The following is a 16551-nucleotide window of genomic DNA, read 5'->3' on the forward strand; positions in this document are numbered from 1 at the left end:
ATGAAGAGGTTCTGTTGCAGCAACTCCTTTATGCATGATGCAATTCTTTCAGAATATGTGGCTGCAGATTATTCAATGCAGGGTCTACTGGGGCCCCGTTATAACAGGTCAAGGCCTTCTTTTGAAATGCAGACTTCTTTTAAAGCGCTTGTTAAATTGGTCCCTCAAGCTGGATTGCACCTTATTAATTGTAACACTTTTAACCTTGTCATCACTTGCAAAAATCACTGAAGTAGCCCTGAGCTCCTGCAGGGGTATCAGGCATGGATAAACATGCAGAATGCTAATTAGAGTAAGTATGTGTTCTTGGGTTTGTTTCGCACAGAACCACTGTGAATGAAAGCCTGCCCTCTCCAGCGGTGAGTGCAGTTCAGAGCCACAGGCTTCCTCAGATACACTCTAAGTCTCAAGAGCAAGAATACTATGCACCTATTTCCAGGCTTGTGCAGGTAACAAGCCACACCAGTGTTACTGTGGCCTGCAGACTATTGATCTGCCTATCTGAAGAGATTCATGCTACTCCCTCGCCACCTTGATTTATTTTTTTCACACATACTTGCAGTACATTACCATTCAAAAGTCTAGGGTCAGTAAGATTTTTTTTTCTTTTTGAAAGAAATTTATATTTTTATTCTGCAAGGATGCAATGAATTTCTATAAAAATGTAAGACTTATACACTGTTTAAAAAATATATATATTTTCAAGTAATTATTTTGAACTTTGTTTATCAAAGAATCCTGAAATAATGTATCATGGTTTCCACAGAATATTAAGCAGCACAACTGTATTAAGAATTGATAATAATAATAAGAAATGTTCTTGAGCAGTGAATCAGCATATTAGAGTGATTTCTGAAAGATGTGACACTAAAGACTGAAGAGTAATGATACCATCACAGGAAAATATTCAAATAGAAAAAAATTATTTTAAATTGTCATATTTCACAATATTAATATTTGTACTGTGTTTTATATATGAGTTTTCACATAGATCACATAGGCTTGGTTAAAAATGTTACAAATATTTTCGACCCCACATTTTTGAATGGTAGTGTATATACATGAAACATACATATTTCACAAACATAATCTGTTGGATTTAAAATTTGCCACTGCCTTATACTAGCTATACGTGATAAAGTCTATGTCAACCTTGTCTTTCACACCTCTAGTGAAACCAAACACATTAGAATTGACCAACCATCCTATGACTTTGAAAACCTGAAAAAAAATATTGCCCTCACAGGCAATACATGAAGTTAATTAGACATCAAATGTTTATGAAACATCCTGTCTGCAAAGATGACTTCATGTAGTTCGGTTTTAAAGACAGAATATATGTCCTTCGTGGTTAATGATATCCCACAATTATGTACTTGTGGTTAATGAAAATAATTAAAATACAGACAGATGGAGTGGTTGTATTAATTCATAGATGTTCATTTATTAATTTCCAGCTGTTAACAGGGAAGCAAGTGCTGTAGTGATTAAATATTTGCTTATATAAAATATTTGCAAAGCTATCTCATTTGAATTAGATTTGAATTTATTTGACATTATGGTGAAAACTATCTGAAACCTTTCAGCAGACCAGCTGCCTTTGGTTTTGGACAGAATTTAAGTGTAAATCCACAAGCAGAAAGGTGTTCCGGCATCCCACGAAAGAAAAGCTAGCCATGTGGACTCTGATCTCTGTAAACAGAGATAGCATCGGTTTTTTAAATGGGTGAAAGGGGCATACTGACTCCATGGTCTGGTTGACTTGACACTGAAAACAGTAAACATGGTTGCCCTTTTCCCTTTTACAGAAAATTCAGAGCATTTAAAAATAATACCTAAATTTGAATTGGAAGGAATATTTTTTAAACAGTTCTGTGCAAGTAAAGATGGTTGACTATTCAGTCTGCACTGATTTAGTTTGGTTTCACAATCAAAGCTGTAATCTTTCTCTGTATTTCTTAGCTCAGAGGAAGGATCCTAAGAGGCGGCGCTACCAGTGTCATGCACGCAGTAAACAACCTCCCACCTCTGAGAGAGCCCACCCTGATGCTGGAGTCTCTGTCTCGGCCCAATACTACTCACACATTCAGAGTAAATCTACCCTGCAATTATGATTACAGTACAGTAGTGTAGATGAAAACAGCATACATTGCAGATGACAACACGTACATTAAACAGAAGTCTTGACGACGTACATATACAATCAGTAGTAGTCATTGTGATATCAGATGTTATGCAGTTATAGCTATAGGTAACCAGCAGTTTAATGTAGAACAAATCCAAATACCAAAACTGCATTTCTATACAACTTTGTAGAAACATGACACCACCCCTAACACGGAAGTGATATAGATACTTTCCTGCTGTGGTAACAGTGCTTGAAATAGGAGGTAAATACAGAGGAGTCTATTGTTAGATGTAACTCATGCCATGTTTTTGTTCTGCAGTCTGACACCCCAATGAAAAGGTCCTTCACACCCATGGATTTTGCCTGTAACATGAGGACAAGTCGAGGACTTGTCAAAGGTGGGTTACTTTTACTGAGTAGGTGCCTGATCTGGCCAGTGGCAGGAAGAACAACACAGACATACAGTACCATGGATTTGCCTTCTACAGTTTTACTTCCTAAAAATAAGTCATAGAAGAAAAATAAGATGTAATGTAAGCTTTTTCTGTATGTCTCTTAGGTGAGAGCACACCAATGGGAGTGACAGGCTTCAGTATGGGCATCACCAGCTCTACAGCTAGTGGGTTTTTGGAGTGTGTCACACCCAGCAGGAGGTGTCTACCCAGCGCTGACGGGGATGGAGGGAACATGCCCCTGATTGGATCTATAGGTCAATGCACTACTGCTTATTATTTTTAATTTAATACAGAAACAACAGTTTATTAGTTAGTGTCACATAGTTTAAATCTATTGCCTTTTGTTTATGTTTACTTAATATGCAACTTTAAAGCCTGAACCAATTAACTTTGCAGAGTATACTCCATAGACTGCATAGAATCAACAAATGAATGATCCAAAAAATAAGCAATGACAAAGGGGCTTTAATTAAAAGGAATATATGAGTTTTTTGTGAGAATTTTATTTATTTAGCTTTTGGGACACTGGAGAGTAATTAACACGTTCAATAAGGCACGGCCCTGGTAAAGAAGAGATTCACAAAATGAAAATATTTCATCAAGTCTGAGTCTGCTCATCAATACCATCTGCTTTCAGGTGGCCAGAATCACCGGAAACAGCTGAGCCGGTTTCCAGTGCATGTGAGGAAGAAATTTCAACCTGTCATGCCATAGCATCGGAGTTAATTTTGTAATTAAACAAAAGAGCTTAATGAGCCATATGATTATGAATACAATAGACTGATATGCACTGTCATAATTTCAGTTGATTGTGATTTGCTGTATTGTATTGTTACTTGATGTCCAGTCACATGCAGTGCCTTCAGTTTATGGACTTGACAGTTTTTCACATTGACCTCAACATCTGGAGCAAACAGGGCTAATGACCTCCCTGTTTTTTACCTTTTTTTAAAATGATGAAGAATGAATGCCAATCTTCTTTTGTTATTGTAAGTTGATGCATATTTCATGTAAAGTATAATATTTATTTGTTTATACTGCTTAAACAGATGTCTGCGGCCAACAGGTTGATTAAAAGACAATTCATAGCCTAATTATTTTTATTTTGCAGTGATATCAATTCTACCAAACTGTTTGGTTCAGCAAAATTTGATTAAGACTTTTATCTGCTTGCTGGAGTCATTAGCAATAAATGGTTGTATAATTTGGCAAAGGTTCAGTGATATATCACATGATCATCAGAGGTGCTTTTCTGTCTTTAATAAAAGACTTGGCAGAGCTCTTCCATGGGAGAATTTGTCCCAGTAAACCACAACACACATACAAAAAGCCACCAGTAATATGCCAGATCATTATCTATTGCTGCATTACCACTGTTGTCTGTTAATGTTTTAGCGAGAAGCCCTTTACCCACAGATAACCTGCATGCGTCCCAGTTAGGTATCATAACTCCATCTGTTTGATCAGCCCAGGGTGTTTTCTCTCTCTGTTTGTACTAAGCAAGTGAAACAGTTAAGTCTGAAGTTCACGGTGAAGCAGCATGTGCGCTTCTTTCAGAGCATTAGCTACGGCCAGCTTCATCCAAACAAAATGGGCGTCCTTTTTGGATTATACATTTTAGGGATTATATTCACAGCCGTTCTTTTACTTCTATTGGCATCTACTACGCTTATCCAATCATTGGCAATGCACTGCAGTTTAAAGCCAATGCAGGCGGTAAGAGACTGTGTTCTTTTTAACTAGCATCAATTAACATTGATCAGTTAACACTGCAAAATTATAAAAGTGTGTTTATGTTGAAGATTTTTTCAACCAGATTATTGAGGGCACAAATGAAAACAGACACCTTCCTCTAGCAAAGGTGTGGGTGGGTCCAGTCCCCTTTCTGATCTTGTATCATGCAGAGAATATTGAGGTGCCTGTTACTGAAATTATATCTTTTCCATTTACTTGTGTATAATTTTCCTCACAGTTGCCAGTTCATTCTCAAACCTATGTTTTCCCATCAGGTGGTCCTCAGCAATTCCAGACACCTTGACAAGTCATACTCATACAGGTTCCTGCACCCCTGGCTCGGCACAGGCCTGCTCACCAGGTACGGTGGGTTTACCACCATTTTTGTGAAAATTACTTTCTTTTTATAATTCTTTTACAGTCTGTTGTAATGCTCACTGTTAACATAATACGTGATTTGTAGATGTATTATGTAGATGAATAGGGTAAATTCAGTAAAATAGCTAAAAGAAGTTAAAATTGTTTCTTCTTTCTTAATATATATTAAGAATAGACTAAAAATTGTGTAATAAACAGCAATAGTGGCTTAACCAATTGAATGAGATTGGGCCGGGTTTATCTCTTTTTTTTGACCAATGGTAATGAGGGGAGTGTTTAAAAAATGAATGGTTAAAGGCAGGTGCATTGACCCAAAATGAAAAAAAATTATAATAATTTTGTTATTTCAGTACTTTCTGAGGGTATTTACAGTTATGTACAATATTTAGCAGAAATGAACACTGCACTGAAGGTGTACATTTTTATCAGTTCATGCATGTGAATTTGCATCTTGCATATCAGCACCACTGAGCTTCAGAAAACCACAAAAAAATATTAATTAAAAAAAATCTAAATTTTACATTTAAAATACAAATATCTCAAATGCAGTTTAAATATTCACATTTTGTGAAAAAAAAACACTTGTTAAATACATTCATATGTAATTGTGGTTATTATGGTTATATCTTTAAATGTTTGAGCAGCATTAATGTTTTAAGAGTATTAAGAGTACTGCTGTCTTATATCTAAAATCTCTATCTAAAAAGCTGCAATCATGTCCTTCAAAGCTCAAAACATTTAAAGTCAAACTAAACTTTGTTTCACATACGGTAGAGGACCACCTGCCAAACTGGCAGATCTCATATCTCATATTCAAAAGCAGCTTGCATCAAGCACTGCAAACAAAGTCTATCAAAAGCACAGTAGTTTATAATCAGCTACACTGGACACAGGGTCACTGGCCATCTGTCCAAACACAGCAGAGTCCAGAAACACCGAAATTGAATATAAAATGATCTCCATGTTCACTTTACTGTATTATAGCTATGTTGAGGTCACATACTTGACTCTTCCCAACTTTTCTTCCCACAGCACAGGGGAGAAGTGGCGTAACCGGCGGAAAATGCTGACTCCAACCTTCCACTTCTCCATCCTCTCCGACTTCCTGGAGGTGATGAACGAACAAACCGATATTTTGATACAAAAGATGCAGAAGCACATGGACGGAGAGCCATTCAACTGCTTCAGCTACATAACATTATGTGCTTTGGATATCATATGCGGTACGGTATTCGATCTTTCCATATAAAGTGGGAAAGCACAATTTGAGGTTTTGCTGTTTGCATACTGCTTATGCATGCTAATGTAATAGGCCTTACGCTTATTGTTTAGTTAATAACTATTAATAACACGTGTGATATGTTTGTCTACAACAGAAACTGCAATGGGAAAGAAGATCTATGCTCAGAGCAATTCTGACTCTGAGTATGTCCAAAGTGTCTATAAGTAAGTAGTGTAATTCAATGGTAGAGCATAGGGAATACATAGGAAAGCCATGTTGTTCTCTCTAAGAACTGACAGTGTTTATATTACTCTTGCAGGATGAGTGACATCATCGCCAAGAGACAGAGGGCACCATGGCTGTGGCCAGACTGGATCTACAATAAGTTAGAGGAAGGCAAAGAACATTCCAGAAGACTGAAGATTCTCCATTCCTTCACTGCAAGTGTGAGTGATCATCATCATCATTATTTATAGGGTGAATTTAGGTAAATTGGGACACTTTTTGCCATTGAGATGAAATATCCCAATTATCCTGAATCAACCCTTCACTATTGTATAACTAATTAATATTTTGAATTAGTTTTTATTTTTACATTTTCAGTTTTAGTAATTGAATTATGTGCTTTTGTCTTTTTTTATTAGTTTTCAAATATTTATATTTAAATAGTTGTTTTGCTATTTAGCTATAAGCTATTTAGCTATATCTTTTATTTCAGTTTAGTTTTACTTATTTACTTAGAATTATTTTACTTGCCAGGTTTATTTCAGCTTTATTTCAATTTAAGGAAATTATTATTTAACAATAACACAATGTAATGTCAAGATAAGGTTGCTTAAAAAAAGTGATTTATTTCTGTTCTGTATGGCACACACTATAGCCAAAAAAGACAGATGAGTGTCAGATTATTATTACAGAATTTTTTGTGTTTTCTTGAAGGTCATCAAGGAAAGAGCAAAGTTCACGAGCTCTGAACCTGACTGTGATTCTGACCAGGGGCCTAGGAAAAGACAGGCCTTCCTAGATATGCTGTTAAAAACTACTTATGAGGATGGACAGAATTTGAGTCATGAGGACATTCAGGAGGAAGTGGACACCTTCATGTTTGAGGTACAAATAAAACTACAAAAGGAAACTCTGTGAAGACAGAACATTGTTTGAAAAACTGTTATCTTTGACAGGGTCATGATACCACAGCAGCTTCAATGAACTGGGCTTTACATCTGATTGGCTCCCATCCTGAGGTCCAGAAGGCAGTGCAGGCAGAACTACAGGAAGTGTTCGGTAAAAAGGTCTTTCTCGCGTGTGTTATTGAGCGTAATGCCTACCATGTGTTCTTCATAAAACAATTTGTTCTGTTTAGTTCCGCTGAGTAGTCGAGAAAGCATCTAGATGCTTGTGAATGTTTTCTAACAACCTTATTTACTGTAGAGTTTAGCTGCATCTCCTGTGTTCTGATTGGCAGGTTCGTCAGACCGCCACGTGGGGGTGGAGGACTTGAAAAAGCTGCGCTACCTGGAGTGTGTCATCAAGGAGAGTCTGCGGATCTTCCCCTCCGTGCCTCTGTTTGCACGCAGCATCTGCGAGAGCTGTCAGATCAGTAGGTGGCAGCAGTTTGTCACCTTGCCAAACACTGCCAGATCAAAGATCTGCACTTTTTGATGCCACTCTCATTATTTGCACCTCAGCATAACAGCAGATGTCACGGCTTCTATTTCCATCTCCCATTGTCAAATATGAAGCAACCGGAGTGTTCATTTCTACTCAGAACTAAGATTCTTTCACGCCAAAGCAGCTGGATGGAAAACAGCAACTTTTTAGGATGGAAAGTGTTGCAAAACACAATAAATGTATCCGTTTATTAATTATTTATTAAAGGGGTGGTTCATTGCGATTTAACTTTTTTAGCGTTTGTTAGTGTCTAATGTTGCTGTTTGAACATAAACAATATCTGCAAAGTTACGAAGCTGAAAGTTCAATGCAAACGGAGATATCGTCTTTTAAAATTCTGGCAATTTAATGCCTACAAAAACAGCTGGTAGGGACTACAACGAGTTACTTCCCGGGTTCGTGACATCACAAACCCAGATAAACCCCGCCCCGGGGAACATGTAATGAAGGGGGTGAGACCATGCTGCGCTGCTTTAGAGAAGAGGAAGAGAAAACTAGAGGTGCACGTAAAAATCTATTCAAATATGAATCGAGATTCTGTCTTCTAACGATTCGATTCTAATGGATTCACAAGTTTTAAAATCAATGTTCTAAAGCAGTGGTTCTCAATACTGTTTCTCGCGTCCCCCTGCTCTGCACACGCTCTGCATCTCTCTCTCTCTCTCATTCAGCTCAGATCCAACAATGAACTGTTCCAATTATACACTTATTTTCACATAGCTATGAGAAGCATTTAAACATGGACGTGCGTGCAGTTGCCGTACTGTATTAAAGCTTTAATCAGGATAAAACCGTATATTAAAAGCTAACATAAGCAGCAGCATTTACAAATAACAGCGTATCTAAAAGTATGAGACAGCAACAAACAAAAAACATAGGCCTACCATTAAAAGCAGTGCTTGCACAGGTTCTGTACGATCCTCTTTAATAATATCCTCTGCTTCTCAATTGGGCTCAAACTGATAAGCGATATTAACGATGGCAATGTTTACAATACAACCGGAGCACATGCCGACGAGGTGAGGGGCAGACTTTTAGACGCGCACTAGAAGCGGTTTAGCCAATCACAACACATTGGGCTAGCTAACCAATCAGAGCCCATCGCCTATTTCTGAGGGAGGGGCTTCATAAAAGAAGGAAAAGATCAGCCCGTTTCTCAGAGAAGGGACAGAGCGGTGTGGAATAAAGGTAAATTATGTGAAAAATAATGCGTTTTTTAAAAAACGAAGCATCAACACATGTTAGACTGCACCCCACAAACACAATCAAGCCTAGAAAAAAAACAGTGAACCACCCCATTAAAGCTTTATTCTGTCTCCTACACAGCTGTATAGTTTGGTGTGTGCTAAGCCAAATGTAGTGGTGCAGTGTCCTGATCAATTGTTAAAAAATGTGACATGTATAACATAATTGAAAGACTGCTGTTGTTGTGTTGCTCGGTTGCAGATGGCTTCAAGGTCCCAAAAGGAGTGAATGCTGTTATCATACCATATGCTCTTCACCGGGACCCGCGCTACTTTCCAGAACCTGAGGAATTTCGACCGGAAAGGTTTCTGCCAGAGAACAGCAATGGGAGGCATCCATATGCGTACATCCCTTTCTCTGCAGGGCCAAGAAACTGCATTGGTAAGAAAAAGAACAGAATGATAATGATTTTGGTGTAAAATTGACTTATAATAGAAATTAATATGCTGAATTCTATCCAGAATAATATCAATTATTGTAAAAAATTAACACATTTCTGTTTTGGTGTTGATGAGGGGTTACTTGAGCCTTTTTGATGGGTACATAAGATAAAAAGCTTTAAAACTGTACCATAACCGTACCATAACACATTGTATAAGATGGGCCATATGTATAGGGAAGGGAATCGTAAAGAATTGAAAGATTATGCTGATTTAAGTCTCACAGTTAGTTGAAAGTTTTATGTTTTTTAATTAATTAAAAAAATTATTCATAAGAGTCATTTGTTCAGGAATCACATTACAATATACAGTGGTTGCATTTAAGTATGTGATTCACTAAAAAGAACCAACTCACTAGATATAGAGACATTTGTTTGGGAATCATACTAACTGTGTGATATGTGTTTGATTCATTAAAAAGAACTGACTCAATTGAGACATTATTGGGAATTGGACTGCGCTGGCTGTCCACTACTGTATATGTTAGATTTACTAAAAAGAGCTGACTCACTAGAGATGTTTGCTTAGGAATCAGGCTATACTTGTTGTGCGCTATGTGTTTGATTCACTAAAAAGAACTGACTCACTAGAGGCATTTGTTTGGGAATCAGACTATACTACTGTAGCTGTGTGCTCCGTGTTTGATTCACTGAAAAGAACTGACTCAATTGAGACATTATTGGGAATTAGACTGCACTGATTGAGCATGATATGTTTGATTTACTAAAAAGAACCGACTCACTTGAGATGTTTGCTTGGGAATCAGACTATACTTCTTGTGCGCTACAGTATGTGTTTGATTAACTAAAAAGAACTGACTCACTAAAGACATTTGTTTTGGAATTGGACTACACTTTTCATGCAATGTGTTTGATTCACTAAAATAAAACCGCTCATTAGAGTCATTTGCTCTGTAAACAGACTACACATGTTGAGCCTGCTTCCTAATCTAGAATCAGTAGCGTCATTCAGTTCCAATATATAAATTTCTTGGTTCCCAACCCTAGTCATATAACATCCTCCGAACTTGTCAGGGGTGTACAAAACTGTTTCTGGAGGGCCACCGTCCACCGCCACATCTGAACCAGCTAATCAGTGTTTTCAGACTTACTAGAAACTTCTAGGCAAGTGTTTTTGATCTGGTTGTAGCTAAAAATCTGCAGGATGTTGGTGCTTCAGGAGCAGGATTGGACACACAGAATGCGTTTTTCCATTCTACTGTTCTACATTGTTTTTCTATATAAACACACTAGATGGATGTGTTTGAACGTTGAGCGCATATTCCAAAAATTCCATGCTCAAGTTAAAAGAAGTTAAACTTTTAAAAAACGAGAACGTTCTCAAGAACGTTTAAAGTGGAGTTTCTCTTCCTATTATACTTTACCCAAGAGTCAATCTGCATATTTAGCATGGATAGTTAAAAGATAGATGCAGTGTACTTATCCTCCCTTTGGGCCTCTGTCCCACCTCTGAATAAAACAGATTGTTTCACAGCGAGTGGTGCTCGCAGGTTCAGGTCGCTGGCCACACAAAAGAAGAAGCTTCTAACGAAACTGAATGAGAGCCACATACCTTTGGAGATTTATTATTTCAGCACTCGACTCATCTCCAACTGCCTTCCAGGAACGAAAGCTCCAAATAAGAGCATTTGTAGAAATTTACTTCATGAACTTGCCCCCTCTCTTAGCCTTGTTGCCATTCTGAGACCTTATTCTCTCTTTCCCATTTTCTCTTTGTCTGTGCGTCTGTGGCTCCAGGCCAGCGCTTCGCCATGATGGAGGAGAAGGTAGTTCTTGCTATGATCTTGCGTCACTTTGACGTAGAGGCGTGTCAGAGCCGTGAAGAACTGCGGCCTCTGGGGGAACTCATTCTGCGTCCCGAGAAGGGCATTTGGATCAAACTACAAAGAAGAACCAAATAACTCTCACCACCATTAAAACTTAAGGTAGCTTTATTTCTCAAATCACTGGCGTGCTAGAGAGTTGTTGTGCTGCTATGAGCAAATTCAAACACAGCTTACTGACTTTATTTTATTTTATTTTTTTTACATTTTCTGTGCTGATTTTATTGGAAATTCTACAATGGAAAAAGGAGAGCTGAGAGCACCAGACTTGTATCAGTAGCTAAAGGCGTAATCAAATTAGTCAAAATATTATATAAACAAACGCCCAAGGGGAGGCAGAAGTTTGTGAATGACAGGCGTTCAGAACTTTCTGCAGAGTTCTGATTCCATGTGGAGCTAGTTATAAGTTAGAAATAGTGTACAGCCAGCCACTCAATAGCACAAAATAAGCCAAGATAGGGTGATCAGTTTATTTACTACCCCAACACAGCTACTTACCATATAAATGTACATAATATATTGATTTATTTGAGTTTAAATTATTTCATCATGAGAAAAGAAATAGACTATAGAACATGAAATTTGCACAGGAAGTGCAACAACTATAAATTATGCAGTCTAGTGGTAATTAAATAAATATATCTAACCACAGAATGACTTACATACCTGATATCAGTATATTAGAATCAAGTCTGTAAATCAGCTGAATTGAGGCAAAACTATTTTTCTTACCTATGTATTGAAAACAAATGTGTAGATATTTCTTAAATCTAACACTGATTCTTTTTTTCTCTGTTTTGCTGAATGCATGACCAATAAACATAAAAAATATTTAATTTAGTTTGTACTTAAATACTAAGCTTGCACACATTTAACTTGGCTGCATACTGCTTTTCTTTCTTTTGATTTGAGTGTACAAAATTGATCATTTGATTTCAGACATGTACTGCCATTTAAAAGTTTTGGATTAGTACGATTTTTCAAACAATAAAAAAATGCTTTTATTCAGCGAGTACGCAATAAATTGATCAAAAGTGGTTGTAAAAACATTGAAAGAGTTACTAAAGATTTATCTGACAGATAACACAAGATAGCACAACTGTTTTCAACATTGATAATATTAAGAAATATTTCTTGAGCAGCAAATCAGCATATTAGAATAATTTCTGAAGGATCATATGACACTGATGACTGGAGTAATGGTTGCTGAAAATTCAGTTTTGCATCACAGGAATAAATAACTTTTTTAAATATATGAAAATAAGAAAAGTGTTATTTTGATCAAATAAATGCAATTTTGGTGAGCATATGGGAATTTGACCAACTCCAAACTTTTGAACAGTAGTGTATTTTAGATGATTAGAGAAGATTCACCAAGTACTTTAATTTGTAAGCAGAGTTGCAATATTTGGTAGTCTCAAATTCACAGATCCGTTGCAAAAGTGCAATAAAGCAATAAAGCAACTGGCATTAAAGCCCTCAAGACCCTCCATTATTAGTCAGTTCAAATCACTGGATGAAAACAAATCTTTGGCAAAAGACTAAACCGTGTCTGCACATCCAGACATACCGGATACCATCAGCACCTTCTTCAAATACACAGGTTGAATATAAGTAACATCTTTAATCAAACTGACATTCATGTCAGTGGAATTTCTGAAGGCTTTCATTTAGTGGAAATGTTTTCTTTAATTAAAAGGGAAAGTCTCGCTGTGTGTTTTGTCCTAGTCAACAGAACACTTGAAAAAGAAGCTCAAAGTGATTTTCATCAAAAGATCCATTTAGTTCAGAAATGGTAGCATATAACATACCATACCTTTGATATTAATTGGGGCAGTGATTTTAATTTGTTTGTTTATCTGGAGCATGAGCAACAACCAGATCATTCTATTTGTCCTTGGGGAGATTTTGCTACAGTAATTATATGAATCGTCAGTCGTCAGTCTGTGAGGTCCAGTACTAAATATATTTCTTTAAGCATTTCTTCACAGCTTTTCTTTTGATGCGGTTCAGATTCTACAAGCCGTCACCTGAATTCTGCTCTTGTTCTGAGCAGAAGCCACTAATGCACTTTGAGCCTGTTCTCTTGGCTCATTTGGAGTCATATGGGGTTGATGGGTAATAAGGAGCAGGGCTCCTCCACAGAGAGGCAGTGTTGCTCTGAGCAGTGCCGGTGAGAGAACACCACAGTCAGACTGATGGGAAAATCAGTTGACCCTGCCAAGCCCCAAACTGCTACTGCAACTTCACTGAGAACAAATCAAGAACAAAAAAATCCCATTTGATGCACAGACTACAACACAAACCTCTAGTTAAAACTGATGTTAAATGCATGTTTCTCCTGTCACTGAGATGAGTAGAAATAATTATGTAAATTTAATAGCTGCTTAAAATGATTGCAATTGTACAACTTTGTGCCATATAATTTTTTTAATACACATTGTGTCTACTAGTAAAGATATTGTTGGCAGATAACAAATAACGAATAACAAATAACAAATGGGTAAATTGTATTGTAATGTGTCAATCCATAATTAATCATTGGCAAAAAATGAAACAGATTAGAGCTTGAAGGTTATAGGTGAAAATGTGCATGCACACTTTAGAGATGAGAGATTTCAAAGAGGTTTACATTCCATCTGTGTTATTAGATCTATGTCACTCCTCCCTCAGAAAGCAGGAAATCATTTACAGGTTGAGGGCAGTTTCGAATCTCAAGCTCTTTGTTTTGATCCCACCACCACTCTGACCATTTTTAAAAGCATTTTTAAAAACATACATAGAGCTCGAGAGAGGAACACTGATGCCCAAAAGTCTGAAACAACTAGTTTTTTCTTCATTTCAAATTATATCATCAGAAATGAACTGAGAGATAGTTTAACTAAAATGAAATTTGAAACCATCCTACATTTGATCTTACGATAATTTCTCGAATGTGCGTACATGTCAGAGAACGAACTTATGCACAAAAAAAATATATATGTATGCCTTTCTTTCAGATGTGAAATTTATAAACTCAAAATGTTCTTCAAATTGTGTGCAACTGAGTGGTTTCAGATCGCAACCTTGTAAACGCCATCTAACTTCCAAATTTTTAACAGCTTTGATTCCCAAATACTTGCAGAACTTCAACTCTCTGCCATAAGGAAAGTGTGTATATCTGCTTAGACCCTGACATGGCACTAAGCATTTTTCCACATTAAAGACCGCTTTTATAAATATTGAACCTTGATTTTAATGTACACGCATTGTAATATCAAATCTGTGTGTATGTTTTATAAATGAGGTCCTTGGTTTGTCCCTCTTATTGCATTAGTGAGAGCAGCAGTCGAGCTGCATGAACTTAAACCTGATGATCATATTCTTCAGCATGATTTCAGATCACCCAAAGACCATCTTGTGCTTTTATGGAAGCAAGAACATCTGACTGTCTGTACAAAGAATCACATTATCATAGTCACAAATTGAATTATTCGATTAGAGATCTAGAAATAGAGCTGAATCTTAAATATTCAATTTTACGTCATAACGTTTCTTTGTTTTGAATGTTCCAGAGTCCTAAAACTCTCTGTTCTGTTTTCCATTTCAAGGTTTAATGAAAAAAAAATCACAGCTTTTCAGCAAGGTCTCAGACTTTTGGAGCCCAATCTACTTCTAAACATATGGTATATCCACCTGTACTAACTGTGCAGCAGGAAGGTGACCATGTGCCTGTGTTTGCTTTAGCTGGAAGGCAGAGTCATTATAGCACAGGGAGATTACAGCAGATAACACAGTCTTAAGTGTTCCATTCTTCAAAGGACACGTCTCATCAAACGTCAATACCTACGTCTGCCGTGCAGAGATCAATGCTATCCCAAACATAAAGGAGAGTGTCAAATCCCTTCTACTGGAAACAACTTCAGTTGCGCTGAAGTCTTTAAAGTCACAGGAATAAAAGACTGCAAAAATGTTCATAATTTTAACAGAAAAATTGCTGTAATATAAAACCAGTTAACTGTATGCGTGCGTGTGAGCGCGAGAGAGAGAGAGAGAGAGAGAGAGAGAGAGAGAGCGAGACACATCACAGTGGAGTCAGCTGTCTTAACCGTGGCTTGTGTACTGCAAACACATATTCATCACTGTGTCTGTCACGAGACTCTGTTCCCCTTTCGGGCTCTGTCTTTACATTTATTTTGAAAGATGAAGCTCGCGATTATGGTAAGGGGCGTTGCATTTCCGACGAGTGCTTGCGGTGTTCGGCCAATCACAATGCACTGGGTCAGCTGGCCAATCAGAGCAGACTGCGCTTGTCGGAAGGAGGGACTTTGTAGAAAACGAAGCGTTTGAGAGAGGCGGGGCATAGAGGACCTACAATAATGTACAGTATTTGAAAAATAATGTGTTTTTTGAACATTAAAGCATGTCAACATATTCTGTTACACCAAATACACAAAATAATGATCTTTAAAAAAAGCATCATATGACCCCTTTAAAGTTTAGATTTAGATATTACCACATGCAGCACATTTTGTAAGTTTTTATTTTTTATTTTTATATTTAAGTTATTATTATCATCATGATGATAAATATAATTATTGTTGTTCTTTTTTTATTCAGTGTAAAATATATATACACAGCATTCAAAAGCTTTTTACGATTTTTTAAAAAGAATACATTGAATTGATTAAAGGTGATCGTAAATAGGATTATAGTGGGTTTTTTAAACTTTCTATTCATTAAAGAATGATCTTTTCTCAAAAATGGTAAGTGGCACAATTTTTTTACAACACTGATAATAACAAAATTTGTTTCTGGAGAAATTGCTACTTGCTGATTTGATTACTGAAGAAAAAAAAAAGGAAATAAATTACATTTTTAAATATATTAAAATAGAAGATAACTTGTTTTAAATTGTAATAATTATAACCTTGAGACTTCTTTCAAATAATAATAATAATATTAATAGAAACACTAACTTTGAGACGTCTTTCAAAAACATTTTTTAAATCTTACCGACCCCAAACTTTTGAATAATAGTGTATATATTTATTTTATTTATTTATTATGAGATAACAAGCAGCAAAGTTTGATTTCAACCACTAATTTCACTATGATTTCAATCTTTGACATGGCCTTACTATGTCAATATTAAAGATATCAAGGTTGCATTTTCACAGAATGTTCTTTACCTCATGAAGGATGATTTTATGTAGAAAACTGTAAATCACAAAAAAAAAGGGTTTATGGTCACATTTGGTGTATGGAAATCTGGTTCTTATTTAGCCAGACCTTATTTATGCTGAGAATCTATAAGCACCACTGCATTACTGTAAACACTGTAGTAATACAATTCATGTCTAAATATACTAGAGAGTAGTGTAATGCAGAAACAGATAATCACAGAAAAGAACTGACCCCAGTAGCTAGTAATATACAGTAAATACAGACTTTAC

The 16551-nt window shown here is 36.5% G+C and overlaps 2 protein-coding genes across 3 annotated transcripts; both read left to right on the forward strand.

The window, feature by feature from the left end:
* LOC107600176 (protein FAM149A-like) lies at positions 1-3667 on the forward strand. Its single transcript, XM_016292001.1, has 6 exons — positions 1-8; positions 326-449; positions 1963-2091; positions 2448-2526; positions 2688-2837; positions 3221-3667. Exons 1-6 carry the CDS (start codon positions 1-3, stop codon positions 3295-3297), a joined length of 567 nt encoding a protein of 188 aa, XP_016147487.1. The 3' UTR covers positions 3298-3667.
* A 134-nt stretch (positions 3668-3801) lies between these two features.
* LOC107600159 (cytochrome P450 4V2-like) lies at positions 3802-15029 on the forward strand. 2 transcript variants are annotated; one of them, XM_016291978.1, is made up of 12 exons: positions 3802-4299; positions 4400-4498; positions 4593-4678; positions 5728-5918; positions 6072-6141; positions 6237-6363; positions 6857-7027; positions 7099-7201; positions 7383-7517; positions 9035-9214; positions 11031-11218; positions 14707-15029. In XM_016291978.1, the coding sequence occupies exons 1-11, from the start codon at positions 4174-4176 to the stop codon at positions 11192-11194; spliced, it is 1452 nt and encodes a 483-aa protein (XP_016147464.1). In that variant the 5' UTR covers positions 3802-4173; the 3' UTR covers positions 11195-11218; positions 14707-15029. The 2 variants fall into 2 exon arrangements, with proteins under 2 accessions (XP_016147464.1, XP_016147463.1); XM_016291977.1 differs by lacking the exon at positions 14707-15029 and having other exon boundaries at positions 3803-4299; positions 11031-11872.
* Positions 15030-16551: the final 1522 nt, after the last annotated feature.

Source organism: Sinocyclocheilus grahami, unplaced genomic scaffold (assembly GCF_001515645.1).
Source record: "Sinocyclocheilus grahami isolate Dianchi unplaced genomic scaffold, SAMN03320097.WGS_v1.1 scaffold279.1, whole genome shotgun sequence".
Lineage (NCBI taxonomy): Eukaryota > Metazoa > Chordata > Actinopteri > Cypriniformes > Cyprinidae > Sinocyclocheilus > Sinocyclocheilus grahami.

Bases quoted from the DNA above. Each gene is read 5' to 3' on its own strand.
- LOC107600159 (XM_016291978.1), top strand. From the start codon at position 4,174: ATGGGCGTCCTTTTTGGATTATACATTTTAGGGATTATATTCACAGCC. The intron at 4,300-4,399 runs GTAAGAGACTGT...TTTTTCAACCAG, and splicing joins GTTTAAAGCCAATGCAGGCG to ATTATTGAGGGCACAAATGA. The intron at 6,142-6,236 runs GTAAGTAGTGTA...TTACTCTTGCAG, and splicing joins TATGTCCAAAGTGTCTATAA to GATGAGTGACATCATCGCCA.
- LOC107600176 (XM_016292001.1), top strand. The intron at 2,092-2,447 runs GTAAATCTACCC...TTTGTTCTGCAG, and splicing joins ATACTACTCACACATTCAGA to TCTGACACCCCAATGAAAAG. The intron at 2,838-3,220 runs GTCAATGCACTA...ATCTGCTTTCAG, and splicing joins GCCCCTGATTGGATCTATAG to GTGGCCAGAATCACCGGAAA.